General features: G+C 39.8%; 1 protein-coding gene across 4 annotated transcripts in view; it reads left to right on the forward strand.

The window, feature by feature from the left end:
* STIM1 (stromal interaction molecule 1) overlaps positions 1-27,193 on the forward strand; it is a 189,653-nt gene that overhangs the window by 127,869 nt on the left and 34,591 nt on the right. For all 4 annotated transcript variants that reach the window (XM_024731854.1, XM_024731852.1, XM_024731855.1 and 1 more), the window contains exons 3-4: positions 7,809-7,923; positions 26,656-26,767. In XM_024731854.1, coding sequence (XP_024587622.1) covers positions 7,809-7,923; positions 26,656-26,767 — 227 coding nt within the window. The remainder of the gene's footprint in view (positions 1-7,808; positions 7,924-26,655; positions 26,768-27,193) is intronic.

Consider the following 27,193-nt stretch of genomic DNA (forward strand, 5'->3'; position numbering starts at 1 on the left):
AATGCGGGCCTCTCACTGTTGTGGCCTCTCCTGTTGCGGAGCACAGGCTCTGGACGCGCAGGCTCAGCGGCCATGGCTCACGGGCCCAGCCGCTCTGCGGCATGTGGGATCTTCCCGTACCGGGGCACAAACCCGTGTCCCCTGCATCGGCAGGCGGACTCTCAACCACTGCGCCACCAGAGAAGCCTGTTCTCTCCCTGACTTTGAGCAATAGCTTCTGGTCTCACTGAGGACAGATTTTTCACCCCTGAGATGTCCATGTCCCCAGCATTCTGTACCAGTGACATTCAGAGCTGGTGTATCTAAAATTTGTGTCCTTGCTAGATGTTCACGTGGTAAACAAGAGTTGGGAAGCTTCTCAGATCTGGGGCACGTGTGTTGTGGGTTCTAAACATTGTATGTGTGGGGAGGCGGGAGTGGTGCTGTGGTGGTGTGGTTTGGGAGACGTGGTACATCAGCAGTGGGGAACAAGGGTGGAAAGGGGAAGGAGGAGTAATTGCTTCCAGGCAAGAACCCAGGAGACCTGCCTGATTCCTGCACCCACAGATGTGCTGCTCCTCTTCAAGCTTTACCTCAGTGAATTCTGTTCCCTGATGAAGCTGGCTGGGCCTATTTTGTTGGGAATTCTAGAGACATGTCTCCCCTCCTGTCTGCTCTCACCCACGCCCCCTCACTACTGCTTCACTTGGGATGGGGTTGCATGCTTTGTGCCACTGCCAGGGAGATCACTTTTCTGAGCTCATAGAACTAAATATACCTAGTAACAACTGGTCCCTTGGCTCTTCAGAGAGCTGTTGAGCTGCAGCTCTAGCCAGTGCTGTATTCCCCCTGGTAAGGCAGGACTTTCAGGGAGCCTCCTTAGACCTTCCTGAGAGAAGAGCTGCTTGTTCTGAGTCCGAAATAGTAAATCCTTGTTGTGGGAGCCAAAAGTTGCCTCTTTGGTTTTGTTTTGGTTTTGCTTTTTGTTGCTTTTAAACTTTGTCTTATATCAGACACTAGCCATTAGCTGGATGTGGGACAGTGTTCAGAGCAATATGTGATAATGCCTACCTCAAGTATATTGGACATCAAAGTTCTAGTTCTGTACAATTTTCTTGTATGCTATGTTTATGGCTGGGTAACTGGGACCGTCTATCAGAGGGTATATGGTTTGGTAGGGGAGGTAGACGCATAACAAGACTGATTAGGGTATACACGGGGACTGTGGGAGCACAGAATAATCATCTTTGATCAAGAAGCCCTCGTTGGGCTTCCCTGGTGGCACAGTGGTTAAGAATCCGCCTGCCAATGCAGGGGACACGGGTTCAAGCCCTGGTCCAGGAAGATCCCACATACCACGGAGCAACTAAGCCCGTGCGCCACAACTGCTGAGCCCGTGTGCTGTAGCTGCCGAAGCCCACGTGCCTAGAGCCTGTGTTCCGCAACAAGGGAAGCCACTGCAGTGAGAAGCCCGCGCACCGCTACGAAGAGTAGCCCCTGCTCGCCACAACTAGAGAAAGCCCGCGCTCAGCAACGAAGACCCAATGCAGCCAAAAATAAATAAAGAAAGAAAAAAAAATTTTTTTTAATTAAGAAAAAAAAAAAGAAAGCCTCGTTATCTTCCTCAGGACCAACTGCCCCACCTCTAAGCTGCCCCAAATTGCGACTTATGTATAATACTGTTTGATACGGACAATTAATTTTTTCTTAATTTTAAGTAAAATGTAAACAAAAACATCTTCATAAAATGTTGCATTATAAAATTAATTTGTAATGAACGATCTACATAAAAACAATGTGCTTGCTTTGCAAACACAACCTCATGACAAGTCCCTTAGCCACCACCCTCCCTTGCAATCAAATTGTAGCCCTTAATCCTCTCCAAAATAAAATTCCAGAGTTGTCACTGGAGCTCAGTGTTGCTAGACCTTTAAATTGTTTTTTTAGAGAGAGCTGGACTTTTGGGGTGAAATTTGATTTTTTTAAAAAATATTTATTTGGCTGAGCTGGGTCTTAGTTGTGGCACGCGGGATCTTCATTGCGGCATGCAGGATCTTTTTAGTTGTGGCATGTGGGCTCCTTTAGTTGTGGCTTGCAGGCTCTTAGTTGCAGCATGTGGGATCTAGTTCCTTGACCAGGGATTGAACCCAGGCCCCCTGCATTGGGAGTGTGGAGTCTTAACCACTGGACCACCAGGGAAGTCCCTGTGATTTTTAAATATAGTTGCAATTTATAAAATGCTCTGTGGGCCATTAAAAGACATGCGCAAAGGCAGTTTATGACTTGTGCAAACATGACTCATTTAATCCTTATCACACTCAAATGAGAGGGATAATTAGCCCTCATTTTGAGGGGAATACAGGCTCAGAGATGCTCAGTAGCTTGCCCAAAAGTCACACAGGAAGTGGTCTGTTTCTAAACTCTTTATATTTACAGTACACTGCCTCTCCTCCCCGTAAAGCCTCAGCTCGGTGCTTTGTGACCACCTAGAGTGGTGGGAGGGAGACGTAAGAGGGAGGAGATATGGGGATATATGTATGTGTATAGCTGATTAGCTTTGTTATACTGCAGAAACTAACACACCATTGTAAAGCAATTATACTCCAATAAAGATGTTAAAAAAAAAAGAAAAGAAAAAAGCCTGATTGTTGCAGCCGCACTTCCTTGTTCTCTAAAGAGGTTCCATCCAGCATCTGGCCCTTCCTTCAGGTATAGCTTCTGTTGGCCCACACTCCTTGTTTGGCACCACCTTCTTGCTGGCCTTGTTTTCTGACCTTACTCTTTCTTTGCATGCTTTGTGGTACCAGCAGAGCCTGATGTGAGCCCCTGTGCAGATACTCCTTGCACTTTCTTCCCATGAGCTTCTCTGCTCTCCATACACCTCAATGACCAGACTTGGCTATAAAAAGCAGTCTATTTCTTGTTGGCTCCCTAAAAGTACCTGGTATATCTCATCACATGGTTTCCTGGAGTTAGCTGATAATAGTAGAAAATCCTCTTCCTTGGGGATTTTGGCATTTCTGCTCCTAAGGCCTGCATGTGACAAGTGTTTCTCTAGTCTTAGATTAAGAGGGTCTGGGTTAGAGCCTAGGAGGACTAAAGTAGGGTATACCTTAAAGGACCCCTGATGAATCAAAACTAAAAAAGTTATGAGGATTAGAAATTTGATCTCTGTAAAGTTTATGTAAAACTTGACAACTTCTCTATATCCACATTACTACTTTGTTTCAAGCCACCATTAGCTCACATCTTGATTATTGCAATTGCCACCTGGTTTCCCTGCATCTGCCCTTGTCCTCCTATAGTCTGCTTCTCAACACAGCGTTCAGAGAAATGCTTTTAAAGATGTAAATGCGATCGTGTCGCATATCTCTTCAAATTCCTCCAACAGCTTCCATCTCAGAGTAAAACTCAAAGTCCTTATGATGACCTACAAAAGCCTTTATGATCTGTACCCCTGTTGCTTCTCTGAGTTCATCTCCTACTAGTTACCACCTCACTTGTTTCTCTTTGGCCACACTGGCCTCCTTGCTATTCCTTGAACATACTTGTTCTTGGCTCAGGGCCTTTGCATTTGCCATTTTCTGTTCTTGGGATACCCTTCCAGTTATCCTACTTGCCTTTCTCCAACATCTCCTTCAGATATTTGCTTAAAAGTCACTTTCTTTTTTTTTTGGCGGTACGCGGGTCTCTCACTGCTGTGGCCTCTCCCGTTGCGGAGCACAGGCTCCGGACACGCAGGCTCAGCGGCCACGGCTCACGGGTCCAGCCGCTCCGCGGCATGTGGGATCTTCCCGGACCGGGGCACAAACCCGTGTCGCCTGCATCGGCAGGTGGACTCTCAACCACTGCTCCATCAGGGAAGCCTGAAAGTCACTTTCTTAATGAGACTTTCCTTGACACCTCTAATGAAGATGATAAATCACTAATACCACAACTCTTGGCCTTCCCTCTTGACCTTCCCTGCTTTATACAAATTATTGTCTCTCTCACCCAAATTGGATATTAGCTCAATGAGGACAAAGATTTTTGTCTATTTTGTTTACTATTTACTGCATTTCTAGTGCCTGGAACATAGAAATCTTATATTTGTTGAATAAATGAATGAATGAATTTCTGCCTCCAGACTGACTGTCTCAGACTGCTTGTAACTGTGTCTTCCCTGATATGTCCTAGGGTCTGGTGTTTAAGGTCCAGTGAGCTCATCACTTACTCATCACCCAGTGAGAGTAATCAGACTCTCAATAAAATTAACAAAATTGTTTTAAAATTCGTTTTGAAAAATAAGTAACTGAGATTGACAAGAAATGTTCTGAAATAAAAGAGCCATGGAAAGAGGGGGTCAAGACATTAGAAAAAATTTAAAAGCATAAAATAAAATTAAAATAAAAAGTATAATAAATTAGTCAAATGCTAGCAAAAAAATATGGTTTAGTGCAAAAGAATGGAGAGGCTAGAAATATACCCAACTATATATGTAGTTGTTATTACTTTATAATTACTTCTTATTAAATAGCATTTTTCCAAAAAGGGAATAAAAGACAGATAATTTTTTTTAAGGTCTAAGGCATTTATTTATTTATTTTAATTGAAGTATAGTTGGTTTACAATGTTGTGCTAGTTTCTGGTATACAGCAAAGTGATTCAGTTTTTTATGTATTGATATATGTATGTGTATATATGTGTGTGTATAAATATATGTATATATGTGTATATATATATTCTTTTTCATATTCTTTTCCATTATAGGTTATTACAAGGTTTTGAATATAGTTCCCTGTGCTATACAGTTGGACCTTGTCCTTTATCTATTTTATATATAGTAGTTCATATCTGCTAATCCCAAACTCCTAATTTATCCCCCACCCACCCCCATTTCTCCTTTGGTAACTGTAAGTTTGTTTTCTATGTCTGTGAGTCTGTTTCTGTTTCGTAAATAAGTTTGTATCAGTTTTTTACATTCTACATATAGGTGATATCATATGATATTTGTCTTTCTCTGTCTGACTTACTTCACTTAGTATGATAATCTCTAGGTCCATCCATTGCTGCAAATGGCATTATTTCATTCTTTTTTATGGCTGAGTAATATTCCATTGTGTATATATACCACATCTTCTTTATCCATTCATCTGGCAAAGGACATTTAGGTTGCTTCCATGGAAAGACAGATAATTTAATAAATGGAGTTGGGATACTGGGTAGCAATTTGGGAAAAAATGTTAAGAGTCACAATTTATAGCATACAATACTTTGGATGTTAGGCGGTCTAAAGGGCTGACTATTAAAAAATCCAAACATGTTAAATACCTCAGTCAGTTTACCTTTCTGAGAATTGACAAAATCTCCTTGCTCTGGGCCCTTCACCATGTCACTTACCTAATTCTTATTAAAAAGTAGATTCTCTCGCCAATTTCAGATGAGACATTGGGGAGCTGGAGAACCTAACCCACACGTGTCAGAAGGAACCTGAGTTTAGTTGTGGGGGGAGGACACAGAGAACTGTTAAACTTAGGCACTGCTCTTCACTCCTCATCTCGCCAGAGGTCTTGACTTCCCTTCAGGATTCTAGCCTCCATGGGAATGTAGCTAGGCCGTACCTATACCCCAGGTAGTAGACTGCACTAGAGCTGTACTCCAGTATGTAGCTATTAGCCACATGTGGCCATTTAAACTTAAATGTAAATTAATTTTTTAAAAATTTCAGTTCTTTAGTCATACTAGCCACATTATGAGTGCTCAATAGCTGCCTGTGCCTAGTGCCTAGTGACAGTTGTTTGGACAGGACAGATATTGAAGCTTTCCATTATTGCAGAAAGTTGTATTGGACAGTGCTACGTTATAGTTGTGGACATTGTCAAGTTCCTTGTGCTCAGCAGCCTATACCCTGACTAGGTTGAGAGTAATCCAGTGTGGTCTCTCTTCAAACTTCTCTCCTGAGTCTTTAATCCCAGACGTTTTATGTCTGAAAAACCCAGGGGAGAAAATCATCCCTCGATTATGGGTTTAAGGAATCTGGGACCATTCTGTCAATCATCTGTTCATTTAGTCAACAACATTTACTGACATTACTCTGGGTCAGACCCTTTCCTTTCTTGGACCCTGGGGATAATGAAAGGTGGATAAGAGACATTTCCTGAAAATTCTACTAAAATGTGTTCTTGTGAGAGTAGTGATCAGAGTTGCATATTTCTTTGATGTTTGAGGCTCTGTGGAAAGCAGTGATCACTGTTCAATCTTATACATACTAATGTGGTTAAGGATTGGGCTGAATGAGTATCTGTGAAATTAATTACCAGTTAAATTTCTAAAAGCTTTGATTTCTTTTGCTTTTCTTTTTTCTTATAAAAGTATAGTGTGAAAAAAAATCCACATAACTAAAGGACAGCATATGCGGTACAGGGGAAAACTTCAGACTATAAAGTCAGATACCTTGGGTTGGAATACTAACTCTATCACTTATCAGTTGCAACCTTGGGCAGATGTTTCAGTTATCTAATGCTGCATAACAAACTTACCCCAAACTTAGTGGCTCCAAACAACAAAAACATTTATTTTATCATGTTTCTGCAATCTTGGCTTGGCTTATCAGGGACAGCTCCTGTGTGTCCACTTGGCATCAGGTGAAGTAACTCAAAATCTAGGGGATAGAATCACCTGAAGTCTCAGTCACTCACATGTCTGACTCCTGGGCTGGAAGACTCAGACAGCTTGTGCTGCTCAGACGTTGCTAGCTCTAAATAGTCTTTACACATTATCTCTCCAGAATGATAGCTTCAGAGTAGCCAGGCTTCTTACATGGTGGCTCAGAGCTCCCAAGGCATGTGTCCCCAAAGGGAGTGAGCCAGGTGGAATCTATACTGCCTTTTCTAACCTAGCCTGGGAAGTCATTTGACATCATTGCTGCCACATTCTGTTTGTTAGAAGATGAGTCATTAATGTCAGCCTATATTCAAGGGCAGAAGAATTCAACTTTTATGGAAGGATTGTCAAAGAATCGTGGACATATTTTAAAATCATCACAGCAAGTAATTAAATCTCTTTAAACTTAATGTTTTGAGAATTTGGGGCAAACTGTGTTCTTTAAGACTATTACTGCTTTTGGGCTTCCCTGGTGGCACAGTGGTTAAGAATCTGCCTGCCAATGCAGGGGACACGGGTTCGAACCCTGGTCCGGGAAGATCCCACAGCTGCAGAGCAACTAAACCCACGCACCACAACTACTGAGCCTTGTTCTAGAGCCCGCGAGCCACAACTACTGAGCCTGCGTGCTGCAACTACTGAAGCCTGCATGCCTAGAGCCCGTGCTCCACAACAAGGGAAGCCACTGCAATGAGAAACCCGGGCACCACAACGAAGAGTAGCCCCCGCTCGCTGCAACTAGAGAAAAGCCTGCGAGCAGCAGCGAAGACCCAACGCAGCCTAAATAAATAAATAACGAAAGACTATTACTGTTCTCATTTGTAAAATAAGTGTGATAATTCATTAGTTGTAAAGATTAGATGAGAAAAGATAAGCTCTTGGAATGTTGCTTAGTGTGTAAATGAGTGCTCAAAAGTTGTTAATTTTTCCTTTTCCATAATTAAAAAATATGAGGAAGGAATTTCTTATTCACGTTTATTTTTTCCTCAAACGAAACATATAACAAAAAAGAAAAGGCAGTCTAGTTAGTAAGTAGGGCATATTCACATGGAAGGATACATGGGTGATGTGATACACTTGTACATCCGGCAGGTGAGATGTGCTGTGGGTAGCTAGGTGATCTGTGAGGAGATCTTAGTGGGCTGGCTCCTAGGTATCTCTTGTGACTTATGTGCTTTCCCTTGCAGTTCCTGAGGGAAGACCTCAATTACCACGACCCAACGGTGAAACACAGCACCTTCCATGGTGAGGATAAGCTCATCAGCGTAGAGGACTTATGGAAGGCATGGAAGTCTTCAGAAGGTAATAGGCAGCTTGGTTGTCAATCCTAGTTGCCGGAAGGTTTAGAGAAGAGAGAAGAAGATGGGTAGCAATTTGGCCTTTAAAGGACATGAGTATAAAATGCTTAGTAAAGAGCAAATTACTGAAATGGTTCTACGTACAGTGACTGAATAGAGACTGTTTAGAGACTGAATAAGACTGAAGAGAGTCCCTGTGCTGTAAATAGGGAAAGATGCTCCAAACAGAATTGGAGTTGTTCTCATTAGAATTCTTATCGAATCCTATCCTATCCCTACACCTCTCCTTACCAGCTCCCCCCATCCCCCAAAGGAACCTCACAGCTTTGGCTGCTTCATCTCCAGAGACAGGGAGCTTGCTGGCCTTTTGAGGCAGCCCCTTTCTTCTGAAGCTCCCCACTTGGTCCTGGCTCTGCTGAGTCCTAGATGATTCAAAGGTTGGGTCGAAGTGCAGTCGAACTCTCTCCCGAGTCTTCTCTTCCAGGTTAAGGAGCCCTAGTTCTTTGAAGAAAACATTTTTTTCCAGCCTCCTCTTCATCTTGGTCTCCTGCATATGGACACTTTTGTTAATGTATTTCTTAGATCATGGGTCCTACAGTTGGACGCAGACCCCCAGGTGTGGTTTGATCAGCACAGAGCCGAGCAGGACCATCCGCTTCTCAGTTCTGGACCCTGTGTGTCTGTTAATGCAGTCTGATTAGATACTGGTACCCTCAGCAGTCAAATCACTCTGCTGACTCATGTTGAACTTATTAAATTAAAACTTTAGGGCTTCCCTGGTGGCGCAGTGGTTGAGAGTCTGCCTGACGATGCAGGGAACACAGGTTCGTGCCCTGGTCTGGGAAGATCCCACATGCCGCGGAGCGGCTACTCTTTAGATCTTTTTCATGTGTAAGACTGCTAAACCATGATTACCTTTTTTTTTTTCTCCTAGAGCATTTGCTTCAGAATTCTGAGTGAAAGAGCATGTCTAATTGTATGAGGCTTGACAGGGAAGGAAAAAACAGTGCCTTAGCCTTCCATTTGTGTCTATGGCTAGAGCTTCCTTTGATACTAATAAGAATGGAAGCAATCTCTCCCCTGGGTCTCTTAGGGTATGTCTTGTTGCTAAGAAGAGTTAAAAATAAGTGACTACCAGCATTCCTGGTTTTTCAGATGAGGAACCTTAGGCCTAAATTTATATATTTATTTAATTAAAAAAAATTTTTTTAACATCTTTATTGGAGTATAATTACTTTACAATGATGTGTTAGTTTCTGCTTTATTAACAAAGTGAATCAGCTATACATATACATATATCCCCATATCTCCTCCCTCAGGCCTAAATTTATAAAGTTACTTGTTCATTGTATTTAGTAAATAGTGGAGCCAGGACTTAGACCTGGACCTTCTGCTCTCTAGGCCAGTGCTTTTCCATACCACCGTGGTTGAAAGCACTGGTCTGGTTGTAGAGAAGACCAGTTTTGGTAGGAATGAGGCAGTTTCTATTTTTGTTTAAATTCTTACCTAGGGGGCTTCCTTGGTGGCATAGTGGTTAAGAATCTGCCTGCCAGTGCAGGGGACACAGGTTCGAGCCCTGGTCCGGTAAGATCCCACATGCTGCGGAGCAATTAAACCTGTGCGCCACAACTACTGAGCCTGCATGCCACAACTACTGAAACCCGTGCGCCTAGAGCCCATGGCAAGAGAAGCCACCATAGTGAGAAGCCTGAACACTGCAAGGAAGAGTAGCCCCTACTTGCCACAACTAGAGAAAGCCTGCGTGCAGGAATGAAGACCCAGTGCAGCCAAAAATAAATAAATTAAAAAAGAAAATTCTTACCTAGGATTATGGAATTTCAGTTCTGGAAGGGATCATCTATAATATAGATGGAGAACATTAGATTTAAACAGGAAGACCTGGATTTTTAAAAAAATATTTTATTTATTTATTTGGCTGCTCTGGGTCTTAGTTGTGGTATGCGGTATCTTTGTTGCCACTTGTGGGATCTTCATTGTGGCATGTGGACTCTTTAGTTGAGGCATGCAGGATCTTTTAGTTGCGGCATGTGGGATCTAGTTTTCTGACCAGGCCGAACCTGTACCCCCTGCACTGGGAACATGGAGTCCTAATCAGTGGACCACCAGGGAAGTCCCAGGAAGACCTGGATTCTAATCCTGGTTGTAGGATGGACAGGCTGATGCTTGTTAACTCTGTTTTTAATCAATTTAGAAGAAGCATAATTTAGCTATATAGATAGCTTTCTGGAAATTGTTATCCTTGTGGGGGCTTTTGTTTAATAAGCTCCTGAGCAACTCAGGCTGTCTACTGATGAGAGATCAAGCACAGAAATGATCTTTGGAATGATACCAGCACTGCCAGGAAAAATCTTCTAACAGTACTATTTAATTTTAGTTTTCTTCTTTTTCTGTAATAACTTGAGGCCATGGCGCCTGGGTTTTAAGAGAGGGTGTCAAAAGTAGGAACTTAGAATGAAAGATGGCAGGGAGAGCATTCCTGACCTTCTCTGAAAGCCAAAGAGAAGTAGCTGGGAAGGGAAAGTGACCAAGAGAGGGCAGAAACAGAGGGATTAAATCATAGTATTAGAAAACAGCTCAAGACAATTTTCTGGTAAGAACTTTATTTCCGGACTCAGCAACTAATCGGAACACTACCAAGCATGTTCTAAATGACAGGAAGATGGAAGACAATGGAGTGAGTTTTGCAGAGTTGGTACCTGTTACTGATGAGCAGAGAAAAACATTTCAATGCACAGTGATGTAGCTCATAGCTAAGCTAGAAGTGATATATATGTACCATTTTAAGATTTGCTCACCATGTGTCATGCCTGATGGTTTGACAAACTAAAAGTGAGAACCTTCTTGTGTACTATTTCTCCCAACAGTTTGTTTCATTCCAAGTAAGGCCCCTAATCTCTCTGGAATTATGATTTCCAGAGCTACAAAAAACATATACTATTCTGTCACTGGCTCAAACTGGCTGGCCTGAGTTTTTCTAGATGATGTAGATATCAGCAGTGGTCATTTGTATTCAGAACATTAGCTGACTAATGCCAGTACCATCTATGCGATTAATGTTGTTAACATTTTCTGACTAATGTTGGGGCCAGCCTTTTCTTTGTGTTATTTAGATTTAAGCAGAAAAGCCTGATAATCTCTACATTAGCCAGCTCTGGACTTTAATAATAAAAACAACAACAACAACTACAAAACTACTCTAATGTTTATATCATACTTAATATGTGCTAGGCAGTGTTCTGAGTGCTTTACAAATATTAACTCTTACTTCTTACAAAAACCTTATGAAGTTTAAATATTACGATTGTCTCCATTTACAGATGAGGAAGATGAAGCAGAAAGAGAGTGATTAAGTGAAATAATGTAATGCAATTTTGTCACTAACTATCCAGGGTTAGTGCAGACTTCATAAGAAAAGGGCACAATACCTAACAAGAATACTGTCCCTTCAGACACCAAACTAGCCATAAGCTCTGGGTGTTCCTAGACCACCTGTGCTCTGACCAACTGGCTACAAAATCAGGGGTTCCCACAATCCCCTCAGGTTTAATAATTTACTAAGTAACTCTTAGGATTCAGGGAAGTGCTATGCTTATGACTACAATTTCATTATAAAGGATAAAAATTAGGACCAGCAAAAAGAAGACACCCATATGGAAAAGTCTTGTAGGGTCCTGAATGTGGAGCTTCTATGTCCTCTCCCCATGGAATCAGGACATATTGCCCTCCTGGCACATCAGTCATCAATGCAACCGTGAAGTTCAACCAAGCCTCATTGTCCAGAGTTTTCATTGGGGTTTCCTATAACTTAGGCATGATTGATTGACCACATGATTGAACTCAATCACCAGCCTTCTATTCCTCCCCAAAGGCTGGGCTGATATCACCTGGCTCAAGGCCCCAGTCCTCTAGTCACATGGTTGATCTTTCTGGTGACCAGCCCCCATCCAGAGTCATCTCATTAGCATGAACTCAAGTGTGACCCAAGGGCCTACCATGAATAACAAAGATACTCCTATAATCAGGGAAATTGACCTAAAGGTAAAAACCAGCCAAATTCTTTATTATACAAAATTAAGTCATTATTATACAAAATTAAGTCTTCCTCATTAAGTAAGGAAGAGCTGAACTAGTAGAGCTGAGGAAGAGTTGAGAACAAGGGCAACTCCAGGGATCCCAGCATCAGGGACTATGGGATTGGCCTCTTCTAATTAGTAACTCTCATATGTCTCGGCTACATTCATTCTTCATCTCTGTCTTTGCTCAAGAGTCAGATACAGTGGAGGGAGAATCAGATTGGCATAGTTTGGATCACAGACTTATGTAGGGTAGTAATAGTGAGAGAAGAGAGTATGTGTGTGTGGCAAGAGTTGAAGGGTGCTGCAAATTCCAATCTCTCTAAGATCCTTGAGGCAGGGAGAGTAGCAGTTCTTTTTTTTTTTTTTTTTTTTTTTTTTTTTTTTTTTTGCGTTACATGTGCCTCTCACTATCGTGGCCTCTTGCGGAGCACAGGCTCCGGACGCGCAGGCTCAGCGGCCATGGCTCATGGGCCTAGTCGCTCCGCGGCATGTGGGATCTTCCCAGACCGGGGCACGAACCCGTGTCCTCTGCATCGGCAGGCGATTCTCAACCACTGCGCCACCAGGGAAGCCCAGAGTAGCAGTTCTTTAACAGAAGAGATGCCAGGTGAATTTTGTAGAATCTTTGAGCAGTAGAATTGTTTGTATGTTTGAGCCAATGGATACAGTAATGATGCCCTTTGTAGTGAAGGGTGGTGGGAGGCATTGACCTAAGAGGATTCCCTTCTAAAGCATGGCTTCCATTCTTCTAAACAAAGTGCAGTGTTACTATTTCTTCTCCCTTTTCGTGGACATGAGATTTGAAAAGATGTTGTCTGCCAAACAAAGCATATTTCTTAATAATTTCTTTACCCATTTTTATGGATCAAAGGCACCTTAACCATCAATTTTGATTCTAACTAAAGAGTATGATTCCAGCTAAAAGCAAAATAACCTGGTATTCTAGTGTCACTCTGAACTTTGTCTTGAGAAGATGTTTTTGTTTTTTTAAAAAATAAATTTATTTATTTATTTTTGGCTGCATTGGGTCTTTGTTGCTGCACATGGGCTTTCTCTAGTTGTGGTGAGCAGGGGCTACTCTTCGTTGCGGTGTGCAGGCTTCTCATTGCAGTGGCTTCTCTTGTCGCGGGGCATGGGCTCTAGGCGCATGGGCTCAGTACTTGTGGCACACAGGCTTAGTTGCTCTGCAGCATGTGGGGTCTTCCCAGACCAGGAATTGAACTCGTGTCCCATGCATTGGCAGGCAGGTTCTTAACCACTGCACCACCAGGGAAGTCCCGAGAAGATGTTTGTTTTCTACTAGGCTTTTGGAAATAAGAAAATAAGCTGACAGATCTCCTATTCAGTCTGTTCGTTTGTAGGACAGGATTTTTTATAGGAGCAGTAGAGCAGTACTGGAGAACCAGGAGGGTTTTAGGGAGAAAACTCAGCAGAACTGGCCTCTCTGTTGACATAACACAGGGAGCCAGGTGGCATTGGACTTTTGTATAAACCATTTCAAAAGTCAGATCAATATAAAAGAGTTGGCATCCCCTTTTTGCTTTTATATAAACCTGACGAGAGATCTATTTGTTCTGTTCTTTTAGCTATTTAAAAATTACTTTGCTAAGTGAATCTTCAAGTCATTTAGTTAAATTCCTCAACCATAGTTGTTTGTTGCTATATTTTTGGGGGAAAAGGTACAACTGGCTTTTTCTTTCTCTTACATTCTTTCAGGTATAAATATAAAATTACCATGATGTGTTAAATCATTACATCAACGCTGGTTGTTTTTTGTTATCTGAAGAAAATGAACTTATCACAGTCATTTTCTATTTATATTACATAGCTATTTGAGGGTAAAATGTCTTACTTGTATCCACATTTAATAAAGGAAACTGAGCATCTCTTACCTATTTCTGTTCCCAAGTCCTGAGGATTCTACCTCTTTAATATATTTTATGTGCATCTCCTATGATACTGTTTTAGCTCAACTTCCTCTTTTGAAAGAGATTTACTGAGTTGTAATTGACAATAAAATAAGGTATAAATATTTAAAATGTACAATTTTCAAAGTTCTGACACATGTATACAACTGTGAAACCATCACCACAATCAAGATAGTGAATATATTCATCACCCCTACAATTTTTCTCACAGCCTTTGGTGATCTCTCCCCTCCTACCTCTCAGACAACTACTGATCTTTCAGCTGCTATAGGTGTGTTTGCATTTTATAGAATTTTATATACATGGAATAATATACACTTAAAAAATTGGCTTCTTTCACTTAGCATAATTATTTTGAGATTTATTCATATTGTTGCATATATAAATATTTTATTTATTTTTATTGCTGAGTAGTAGTCCATTGTCTAAATATACCACAGTTTGTTTATCCATCACCTGCTGATAGACATTTGAGTTATTTCCAGTTTTTGGTTATTACAAATAAAGCTTCTATGAACATTCATGTACAAGTCTTTCAATGGGCACATATTTTCTTTTCTCTTAGTTAAATATCTAGTAATGGAATGGCTAGATCACATGGTAGGTATATATTTTTTAAAAACTGTTGGACCATCTTCAAAGTAGTTGTATCATTTTATATTCCCAGCAGCAGTGTATGACTTTCAGTGCTTGCACATCCTTACCAGCACTTGGTATGGTCAGTCTTTTAAATTTTAGCTATTCTAATAGTGTAGTGTTATTACATAGTGGTTTTATCTTGCATTTAGCTGATGACTAATGATGTTGGGCATCTTTTCATGTGCTTTAACTGCCATTCATATATCTTTTTTGGTGGATTATCTGTCCAAATCTTATGTCTTTTTAAAAATTGGGTTGTTTGTTTTCCTATTGTTGAGTTTTTAGAGTCCTGTATATATTCTGGATATAAATCCTTTATGAGACGTACGCTTTGCAAAGATTTTCTCTCAGTCTATGGCTTATCATCCTCTTTACAGTGTCTTCTAAAGAACAGAAAGTTTTAATTTTTCTGAAGTCCAGTTTATCAATTTGTTCTTTTATGGATCATGCTTTTGGTATCATGTATAAGGAATCTTTGCCTAACCCAGGCTTACACAAACATTTTCTCCTACCTTTCCTTCTAGAAGTTTTATAGTTTTAGGTTTTACATTTAAGCCTATGATCTGTTTTGTATTAATTTTTGTATATGGTGTTAAGTATGGATTTTAGTTCTTTTTTGTGCTTGTGGATGTCCCAATTGTTCTAGAATCATTTGTTGAAAATTCTATCCTTTCTCCACTGCATTGCCTTGCACCTTTTGTCAAAAATCAGTTGTCCATATAAACATGGGTTTATTTATGAACTCTCTATTCTGATCTACTGATCTATTTGTCTTTATGTCAATGCCATGCTATTTTGATTACAATAGCCTTATAGTAATTTTTTCAGTCAGACAGTATTAGCCCTCCAACTTTGTTTTTCTTTTTCAAAGTTGTTTTGGCTGTTTGTCCTTGAACCAGCTTGTCAATTTCTACAAAAAACCCTACTGGGATTTTGACTGAGATTGTATCAGATCTATAGATTAGTTTGAGAGACCTGACATCTTAACAATATTTAGTTTTCTGACCTATGGACAAAGTATATCTCTCCATTTATTCAGGAGATAACACTTTCAGCAATGTTTTGTAGTTTTCAGGATATAGGTCTTTCATATATTTTGTCATATTTGTTTCTAAGCATTTCATAGGTTTTGTTCCTATTGTAAATAGTATTTTTTAAATTGTGGTAAAATATACATAACATACATTTTACTATTAAATGGTATTAAAAATTTAATTCCTGATTGTTTCTTTATATAGAAATATAATTGATTTTATATATTGATCTTGTATTCTGCAACATTGCTAAACTCACTTATCAGTAGGATACCATCAGATTTTCAAATTAGACAATCATGTCTGCTGGTAAAGAAAGTTTAACTTTTTCTTTTCCAACCTGGATGCCTTTAAAAAATCTTTTTCTTATTTGATTGCCCTAGTTAGTATCACCAGTACAGTGTTGAAGAGAAGCAGTAAGAGCAGACATCTTCACCTTGTTTCTGATATTAAAGGGAAAGCATTCAGTCTTTCGCCATTAAATATAACATTCGCTGTGGGTCTTTTTGTTTGTTTGTCTGTTTGTTTTTGTAAAAGACCTTTGTTACATCAAGGAAGCTACCTTCTATTCCTAGTTTTCTGAGAGCTTTGATCAGAAATGCATATTGGATTTTATCAAATGAGTTTTCTGTGTCTTTTGAGATGATTGCCTGGTTTTTCTATTTTTGTTTGCTAATGTGATAAATTATATTGACTGATTTTTCCATGTTAAACTAACTGCATTCTTGGGATAAACCCCACTTGGTCATCTTCTTAATATATATTTGGATTTTACTTTTTAAAAATTTTATTTTTAATTTTTCTATTAAAATGTTTAAATGGAAGTATAGTAGATTTACAGTATTATATTAGTTTCAGGTGTACAGCATGGTGATTTAGTGTTTTTTACAGATTGTACTCCATTAAAAGTTATTACAAGGTAATGGCCATGGTTCCCTGAGCTATACAATATATCCTTGTTGCTTATCTATTTTATACATAGTAGTTTGTATCTCTTAATCCCACATCCCTAATTTTCTCCTTCCTCCCCTTCCCTCTTCCATTTGGTAACCACTAGTTTGTTTTCTGTATTTCCTATTTGCTAAAACTTTGTTTCAAACTTGTGCACCTTTGTTAGTGAAGGATATTGGTTTGTCATTTTCTTCTCTTGAAATATCTTTGTTTTTGGTATCAGGATAATGCTGGCCTCATAGAATGCGTTGGGAAGTATTCCTCTTCAATTTTTTCAGAAGACTTCATACAGAATTGTTATATTTTTCCTTGAATATTTGGGAGAGTTCACCAGTAAAGCTGTTTGAGCCTGGTGTTTTCCTTTGTGGGACGGGTTTTTTTTTTTTTCCTACAGTATCAATTTCTTTAATAGGTATAGGTTATTTACTTCTTCTCTAGTGAGCTTTTGTAGTTTGTGTCTTCAAGGAATTTGTCCATTACATTAAGTTGTAAAATTTACTGGCATACATTTGCTCATAACATTCCCTTATTATTCTTATAATATGCCTTAAATCTGTAATGATGTATCATTCCTGATGTTGGTAATTTGTGTCTTCTCTCTTTTTTTTACTGATCTTGTTAGATTTTATTAATTTTATTGATCTTCTCAAAGAATCAGTATTTGGTTTCAAGGATTTTCTCTATTGTTGTTTATTTCATTGACTTTTACTTTGAACTTTATTTCCTCTGATTACTTAGGGTTTAATTTGCTCTTTTTTTCTAGTTCGTTAATGTGGAAGCTAAGGATATTGATTCAAGACCTTTCTTTTTTTTTCTAATATAGGCGTTCAGTGCTATAAATTTCCTCTAGGTCCTGCTTTAGCAGCATTTCACAAATTCTAGTGTGTTGTAGTTTTTTGCTTTTTTCCAACTGATTTATTCATAGCATAGACAGAGTGAAAATATCTAAAATGAAAACACAACTGATGGTAAATGCTTATTTTCACCTTTTTGGGGGGCCTGATATAGTCTTTAATAACTTAGCATCCCTTAATGTGTTCCAACTTGAGGGATTATTTTTGCCCTAGAAATGCATACCTCTGAAATCTGTCTTATATCTTAGTATTGGCTCTTCACTATCTTAGAAGATGTGTTTTGTTTTTATTTTCATTCAGCTTAAAATACTTTGTTTCCTTTTTGATATCTTCTTTGATTCATGAATTATTGAGAAGCAAGTTATTTAGTTTCCAAATATTGGGGATTTTTTTAGAGATTTTTCTGTTATTGATTTGCATTTCAAATCCATTGTGGTCTGAGGACATACTTTATATTTAATATTTTTAAAATATTTTAAGACTTCTTAAAAAATGTACGTGAACATGATCTATCTTGGTAAATGTTCCATGTGCCCTTGGCTTTTGTTGGGTAGAGTGTTCTGTAAAATTCAGTCTGGCCATGTCAGTTTATGGTTTTTCAAGTCTACTATATCTTTGCTGATTTTCTGCCTACTTGTTCTATCAATTAATGAGAGAGGAGTATTTTAATTTCCAACTATAATTGTGGGCTTACCTATTTCTCCTTGCAATTAATTCTGTGAGTCTTTGCTTCATTTTGAAAGTCTGTTAACTAGGTGCATACAGATCTAGGATTATTATGTCTTCTTGATGAACTGACCTCTTTATTATTATGAAATGACCTTCTTTATCCCTGATAATATACTTTGCCTTGAAATCTACTTTGATATTAATATAGCTTTCTTTTGAGAATTGTTAGTTTGGTGTATCTCTTTCCATCTATTTTTAACCTATTTGTGCTTTTCTATTTAAAGTGCATTTCTTATAGACAGCATATTATTGAGCCCGATTTTTTTTTTTTGCAATAAGACAGTCTCTGCCTTTTCATTGGGGTGTTTAAACCATTTACATTGAATATGTTTATTAATATGGTTAGATCTGAGTCCATCATCTTGCTGTTCATTTCCTGTTTTTCCTATCTGTTCTTCGTTCACTCTTCCTTATTTTCTACCCTCTTTTGGATTAATGAGTATTTTTTATAATTCCAGTTTATCTTCTTTGTTGGCATAACTTTTTGCTTTGTCATTTTAGTGGTTGTTTTAGGAGGTAAAATACACATCTTTAACTTATCACAGTCTATTTTCAAGAGATAATAGTACCTCTTGCCACATATAGTATAAGAACCTCCCAACAGTGTATTTCCATTTCTGCCCTCTCAACCTTAGTTTCACTCTCTGCACAGTGGCCTGGAAATTTTCTCACAGCCATAAGCTGGGGCAGTTGTATGATTTGCCTCATTTGTTTACCAGCTCTCAAGATCACTGTCCATTGTAGGCTGATGTCCAGTGTCTTGAAAACCATTGTTCCATATGTTTTGTCTTTTTTTTTTTTTTTTGGTTGTTTCATGAGGCAGGGTGAATTCCATCCCTGTTACTTCATCTTGGCCTGAAGCAGAAGTCTTAGTTTAATCATCTTTTGCTTTGCTTGAATGTTTTCACACTATTCTTCTTGGCCCAGTCTAACTCTACTGCAGTTTGTACTTTAGTTGGTTCCAGAGAGATCTTTCTAAAACAAATATCTGACCAAGTCTCTGCTTTTCAGTGGCTCCCCATTTCTTTTTTAAATAATGAAACAAACATGCTAAGACACCAAATTTCTGTGTGGAGTAAATATTACTAAATGGAACCTGGAGAAATAAAGGTATTGCTAAAAATTTTACAAGTAAATTCCTGCATAATCATATATAGTAACCATATATTATTTTGAAAAGATAAATATTGATTTTTCTATTGGTCAGGTAACAATTTGTATAGAACTAGCTTTTAATTTAAATCACAACTGCTGTCTCATTTGGAACTCAATAAAATATTGAAAGCTCAGTAGTTGTTGACAAAATTAATTATTACAGGGCTTCCCTGGTGGCGCAGTGGTCAAGAATCCGCCTGCCAGTGCAGGGGACATGGGTTCGAGCCCTGGTCTGGGAAGATCCCACATGCCGCAGAGCAACTAAGCCCGTGAGCCACAACTCCTGAGCCTGTGCTCTAGAGCCCGTGAGCCACAACTGCTGAGCCCATGTTCCACAACTGCCAAGCCCGTGTGCTGCAACTGCTGAAGCCTACGTGCCTGGAGCCTGTGCTCCATGACAAGAGAAGCCATCGCAATAAGAAGCCCACACAATGAAGAGTAGCCACTGCTCACCACAACTAGAGAAAGCCCACTCGCAGCAACGAAGACCCAATGCAGCCAAAAATAAAATAAATAAATTTATTAAAAAAGATTAATTGTTACAGAAAATGCCACTGATTTTTTCATGTTTATCTATGAGATGTTAGTCAGATGCATTGACATTAACCCACTTGTAATCTCAAAATGAATTACCTCAATTAGGAAAAAAAGATCAATATGTACATATATGTAAAAATCTGGTTGTCTTCTCTTATATTCTGAGAATTTCTTAATATTTTCATGCTGTCATTCCTTACTCACCTCTGTAGTATTGGCCTCAGTAGGTACTGTTTCTCTCTTCCAATTTGTGCAAACATGCCTGCAAAAAACAGACAAACAAAATTAACTGAGTACCTTCTACATACCAGGCATTGTGCCAGATTACTTTAGCATACCAGGCTCAGGCTCGTTTCTGTGCTCCACTTATTTTCATATTTTCTATCACTGTTTATCACACATCCTTCTCTGTACCTGCACTGATTTATCTGCAGTTATTACGATATGCCATTCTCTTTCATCCTTTGATGCTTTCTCATATAGTGTTCCCTCTGTCTTCCTTTGTTGATCTGGTTAAATCCTACTTGATAATTAAGACTCAATTTCAGTATACCCTTCTTTAGGAAGTCTTCCCTGAAAACCACAGGCTAGGTTAGGTGCCTTCTGTGTTCCCACAGCCTCTTACATTTATCTCATCACAGCACTTAGCACACTAATTGCAACTATCTGTTCCCCTCCCTTTTTATTTCCCCACCAGACTGCTTGAGGGCATTATCTTATATGATTCCATATCTTAACGCATAGCCCAGGACCTGGCCCAGAGCAGGGATGTGGAAGACAGGAGTTTGTCCTTGGGTCTGCCATTGTGTGATGTTATACGAGTTGTTTGGCTCATTCAACATTCCAAACTCTAGGTTCCCTTACTACTCTGCAGCCATGATGCCAGTCTTTCTCTAATCTGGTCTCTGCTAGCCATGTAGCTTCTTTATAGGTGGTGTTCACTAGTGTGTCCTTTTGGGCTCTGGAAGACTTGGTTTCTGCCAGGCAGCCTAGTGGGCCTATCACATGAGGCCTAAGTGAAAGGGCCAGATTCTTTTTGTAGTAATGGTTTAGGGCTTGGTATTGATACCATGTTAGAAAACTAACATAGTATCTGCCTTACTCTAGGCTCAAACTGCTAGTGAGAGCCAGAGGGAAACCACTCAGAGAAAAACCACAGGTCTAGGCTGCAAACTATCTTTAGGGAGGGCCACTTTGGTAAGATTCTGTAGGTGTCTTGGAATGCTTTCTCTCCACAGTAGTCAGATAAGAAGTTAGGCTTTGTGATGCATTTTCTGACTCTCTCTGGCAATCAGTCACTCCTTTCTCTGTGCCCTCACCTCACCCCATACATCCCTCTTACCTAGCACTTATCACACTGTATTATACTCATTTAATTTCCTATATGTCTCCTTCTTTAGAAAAGAGCCCTGTATGATGGAGATCATCCAGATTGATCTCTGTAACCAACCAAGGATCTACTAGAGTAGAAGCCAGTGAAAGCTTAGTGAATGAAGGAGTGAATGAATGGTGATAATAATGGATAATATTTGTTTAGCACTTACTGTATGCTAGGAACTTCTCATATCTTCATTACACTCTTATGATGTGAGAACTCTGATTCTCACCATTAGGTGACAGAATGAGGCACAGAAAGGTTAGGTAACTTGTCCATGATCTTACATCTAGTAAGTAGCAAATCTTGAATTCAATCCAAGTCACTTGGTTCCAAAGTCCAAATTCTTAACCATTGTGCCATATCTGACTGGCTGACCAAAAGACTGACCAAAGGCTGACCAAGTGACCAACTAACTGACTAACAGCTGTGTGAAAGAGAGGCAAAGAAGGTACTGGTAACTTTTCTGCCAGACATAGTTCTTTTGGGATGTGAGTTTGAAACTACAAAAGTGAGGGCTTTATTTGGAGGCACCACCAGTCCATTAGGGGAAAGACATACTGATTCAGGAGCCCATTTCTTACTGCTTATTCTTTCTCTGACAAGAAAAAGGATTGGCCAAGGCCAAGGATCTGTTCTGGCATATCCCTGGAGGTATCACTATAGCTCGTGTGCTAGGAGTAGTACTTACTGTTCCATCTGCCTGGAATGCCCTTCCCCCAAGTATGCACATGGCTCATGACTTCATTTTATTTTCTCCTCAAATGTCATCTCGTCAAAGAGGCCTTCCTTGATCTCGTCTGATATAGCACTACTCTTTATCCTCTTACCCTGCTTTATTTTTCTTCTTGTATTTATCACTACCCAACATACAATTATTTGTTACAGTGTTTTAGTTTGTCTCTCTCCACCAGAATATAAACACTAGGAATCTGTGACTCTTTTGTGCACTGTTATATCCCTAGCTTCTAGAGCAGTGCCTGGCAAGTAGTAGGTACTCAATAAAAATTTCCCCCCAATGAATAAATGAATTTGGAGTTTTGGACCGACTGCTTTCAAGGCCTTTAATCATTTGGCCTCAGCAGTGCCTCACCCTCCTTGTCCCTATATATAACCCTTGGACTCCAGGCAGACGGGAGTCAGAGTTCTCTGAACAGGCCCCACACTTTATAGTTCTGTGTCTTTGCTCATGATTTTAAAATGGACTCCAAAGAGTTTCAATAAGTGAAGAGGTAGAGCTGGGTTTGAAGGGTTAGTTGGTGTTTATCAGGCCAGGAAGGGGGAAGAGAGCTTTTCCAGAAACAGCAAAGACCTAGAAGTCTGAGAGCAATGTTCAAGGATAAATAAGTAAATAGTGCAAGATCCTGATTCTAGAAGGAGACTGAGAAGCTAAAAGCTATAACAGAGGCAGCATGTAGGGTAAAGCTGTGAAGTTTGGGTCAATGGTTTCCAACTGTACAAGACAATCAACTGGGGTGCCCCAAGAGAATATAATAGCTTGTATTTATATTGCATTTATTTTTATCTCATTTAATTTTTATGTATGTTTTACAGTATACCTAATGTTAGTACATATATCTAATTTATAAACAGATATTCTCATATTGGCAATGTGTGCTCAAATTTTTTTTTACATGTAGATTATGTCATTAGAAAGGTTGGAGGCTACATAGTCAGTCACCTTGTGCATTTCTTTTATAAAGGACTATTTGTTGTGGAAAACTCCAGAGGTTGGCTTTCTCCGATTCTGTGTAGTACTGTTTGTCATTTTGCCCAGAGATGTAGTCTTTGATGTCTCTAGGAGCAAAATGGACAGGCTTAGGGGGATGAGAGAATCATGACCTTAGAAAACTCTCTTTTGCTTGCATGTCCTCCTGGGGTTTGGTCGTGTGAGTCACTTGGAGTCTCTATCTGTACTAAGCTCCCCTGGCCAAATTCTGTCTCCTTTTACTGTCAGCCACAGCTCTCTGTACTTGCTGTTACCTTCTTCCTCACTTTGGCTCAGGGATTCTTCCCATTTTCTCTTTTGGAATGAGAAAGCAGAACAAGATTTTTAACTTTTAGATACTTGAACCTTAGGAACAAGGGGCCCTAATATCTCACCTTGACTGTTGAGTGAGATCTTCATGCTGGGACACAGGGCTGCTGCCTGACAAGGATGCAGCTCGTCCTGGCTTACTTTGTTCAGACTGCAGTGACTCTGAGTGGGCAACACCATACTGCCAAGCCTTACCTAGGTAGGGCATCTGCCAGGTAACAGAATAATATGCGGAGCACAAAACCCAAAAAACAAGTGCCTTGAGGTTTGTCCTGACATGCTGAAGTCATCATCCTTTTCTGCAAAGCTTAGTTCTGTAGGGACTGACTATGTTCAGAGTCCATCCTTATTGGAGTGTAGTGGTCTCCTTACGGACCCTCTGCCTCACTTAGTGTAGTGTTTAGAGCAGTAGTTCTCAGTGGGGGGCAGTTTTGTTCCCTAGAGAACGTTTGGCAGTATCTGGAGATACTTTTGATTGTTATGACTGGCAGCATGCTACTGGCATCTGGTGGGTAGGTGCCAGGGCTATTGTTAAACATCCTACAATGCATAGGACAGCCCCCAACAACAAAGAATTAACCTGTCCAAAAGGTCAGTGCTGCAGAGACTGAGAAACCCTGGTCTAGAGTGACTTCTGTCTCCACTGCAGTGTAGGGCACAAGTGGAGGAGTTCCTGCATGCCAAGCGTTTATGCTCAGGCTTGTATCAGGTCGTCTTCCCCGTAGACAGAAGACCCTTGTGGCACTGCTGGCCTCAAGCCTTTCAAGCAACAATACGTGACGTGGCCTTTCTACTCCATATGCCATGCTGGGTGAGGCCAAGCTCCCTTGACAGTAGGGGCAGGAATGTGTTCTCTGCACTTTGCAGGCTAGCACTTGTCTGTCTGCCTCACATCTTGTGCCACTCTGCTAGGCCTTCATTACCTAACACTGTGGACCGTAGCAAGTGATCACGTTTTTAATGTATGTGGAGATATATTCATTTTCAGGAATAAAAGGCCAGTCTATTCTACTTTCCTCAACACTTCTTTAACCCCAGTTCTGTCATCCCTCCTTTCCTAAGCCCTAGGATTTGAGCATATCTCTTGGAAATTAATCTTTCTCTTCCCTCCAATGTATTCTAGTCTGGAAATTAGATATTCAACCAGGCAATGACTAAGCACTCACCGCCTAAACCTCCGGGATCTTGTCTTCTAGGATGCAATCAATCTGAGTGCACTAGACCTGCCTCATTTCCTCTCCTGGAACCTTTCCTGTGCCTCTGCAAATGGTCTAATCTACCTTCAAAGTCTCTTGGTTTCAGAACTTTCCTCCTGAGCTCCAGCAGCTTCTTGGGGACATGGAGAGATTAGAGCATTTTTGTCTTCTATTGTTTCATTCAGAATGTTTCCCTGAGTGTCTGCTTTGTACCATGTGCTGGGCTCCCCTATGGGAGGTAGAAGGATGAAGGGTCAGAGCCCAGCCTTCCAGCTTCTCTAGTTTATATGTGAGTGACAGAAACAACCTAAGATCTGAGGTGTGCCTACCAGAGGAATGCTGATTTTTGGACAAGCATTTCAGAAGTTAACCTCCACCTGAGCTGTATATTTGTCTAGGAAGATTGTGGCTGCTGTCTGGAGGCCCACATTCAGAACATTTCTGGAACTCCTCATTTAGGGTAGTTATTCTTTCAGTAAATTCGTATTGATGCCACTGTATAAGAGGCACTATTTTAGCGACAAAGGGGTGAGCAAAAATGAATAGGATGTGGTCCCTGCCTTCAATCTCTCCTGACTATTAAGGGGAAATTAGAAAGCATTCTGATGAAGGACAGTTTTGGGGAAAGACATGTATCTTAAGAGAGGAGGGTGATAAATCTCACCACTTCATTCTGCTTCAAAACTTTTTTGGCTTCTTGCTGCTCACAGCGGTAGTTTTCAACTTGAGAAATGTACAGATTCCTTTTAAGGGAAATCATTTATCTTGGGCCTGCAAAGCTGGTTTTATTTAATGGTATTTAAATATGTAGAAAGATAAAATGAGGTTTAAGTTGCTATATAAAATTTGTGTACAAATATAAACAAAAATATACTGATACATTAAATAAAAGCAAATTTCAAATCCAATAAAATGACATGTTTTTGCTGAAACCCAGTTGCTCCCACCCAAGGCTCTTTAAGTTCAGCATAGCTGTATTACTGGGTGCTATATGGTGACTCAGTCCTCCCACCATTTTTCTCTATTCAAGCTCCTATGAAACTTTGATTTATATAATACATCATGATGTCATTTGACTTTTACTTGGCTTGAACATATTCCTTGCACGTTAAGTCCTCTTCTGTTCTTTTATTGTTGATTCTTGATAAAGTATGGAAATAAATTTGTTATATATGTGGCTAAATACCACAGAAATATTAAAATTATTTCACAAGGATTATTTTTATGGTTGTCCATTTAAAAAAATCACAGTCTTATAGTATTGAGGAAATGATTAGGTACAGTGATCCATGTATGGTAATGACATGATTTACCATGTTGTGAATGATCACTCAGTAATTGTTTCAGTTAGAATTGGCTCCTGCTCTGACAGAAAATCTTTTTCAATCTGATATAAGCAAAAGGGGAAAATACTTTTTGCACAAAACTGAAAAATGTATGAATAGGGCTGTCTACAGGTGTGATCTCATTCAGGGCTTAAGTGATGTCATCTGGATCCATCACTTGGCTCAGATTTGCCTTTGTATGAAGCTTTCCAGCAGTGTCAGGGAGGATATATGTATGTGTGTATGTGTGTGTATCCATATATATATACATATATGTATATCCTTTATATAAATTTTAAAATGTTATATACGTATTATATTTATGACATAATGGCTAGGGCAAGGGCTATTGACGCCAGACTGATTGAGTCCAAAATTGGCTTTACCAATTCCTGGCTGGATAACTTTGGGAAAGTTACATAACCTTTTTGTGTGTCAGTTTCTTCATCTGTAAAATAGGGATAAAGTGGAACATATCCTTCCCATGGTAGTTGCAAAGATTAGTGAGCTAATATCTGTGAAGTGCTTAGCACAGTACCTGTTATATAGTAAGTGCTATGTAAATGATGGCTTCTATTAATATCATTTGTCATTATTATATTACAATAATATATAAAATACTATATATAATGTAGTATATTATATAATAATTAAGGATTATTTTATCCCAGATACCTGAATAGTGGAAGAACAAGTCCATCCCCTATAGGTCAAACAAAAAGTACTGTATGTATTCCTTTCATACTTGGGATTTTATGGGAGAGAGATCTGTTAAACACGTAGACATGTGGTGAATGTTAAGGTTGTGGAGACTGTGACAGTAAGAACAAGCAGTGCTTGCGTTCTGGAGTCATGGCTTTGCTTATCTCTTCCCGCAGTATACAACTGGACCGTGGATGAGGTGGTGCAGTGGCTGATCACATATGTGGAGCTGCCTCAGTATGAGGAGACCTTCCGGAAGCTGCAGCTCAGTGGCCATGCCATGCCGAGGTCAGGAAGGGACTGGGTTCTCTCACTGGGGGTGCGGGGAATGGGCTGGGGTCGGCTTGCCCTCACGTTGCTCTCACCTGTTAACTGAAGTTTCACCCCTTTCAGGGCAGGATCTGTAGACTTCTCACATTTACTGTGCACTTGCTAGAAAGCATATGGACACTCCACATCTATTCTCTTACTTAATATTTCTGTCAATCCTGGGAGTAGTACTAATAGCTACCATTTATTGAGTGCTTAGTGTATGCCAGGCACTCTACTTAACACTTTATGTACAGTATCTCATTTAATTCTTACATCAGTCCTGTAAGGTAGGTATTATTGTATCTACATGATGAACCTGGCCTAGTAACTTTTCCAAGGTCACATGGCTAGTTAGAGGCAAAACTGCGATTTGAACCTAGATCTGGGTAGACTTCAAAGCCT

Source organism: Neophocaena asiaeorientalis, unplaced genomic scaffold, assembly GCF_003031525.2.
Source record: "Neophocaena asiaeorientalis asiaeorientalis breed wild unplaced genomic scaffold, Neophocaena_asiaeorientalis_V1.1 scaffold232, whole genome shotgun sequence".
NCBI classification, from domain to species: domain Eukaryota; kingdom Metazoa; phylum Chordata; class Mammalia; order Artiodactyla; family Phocoenidae; genus Neophocaena; species Neophocaena asiaeorientalis.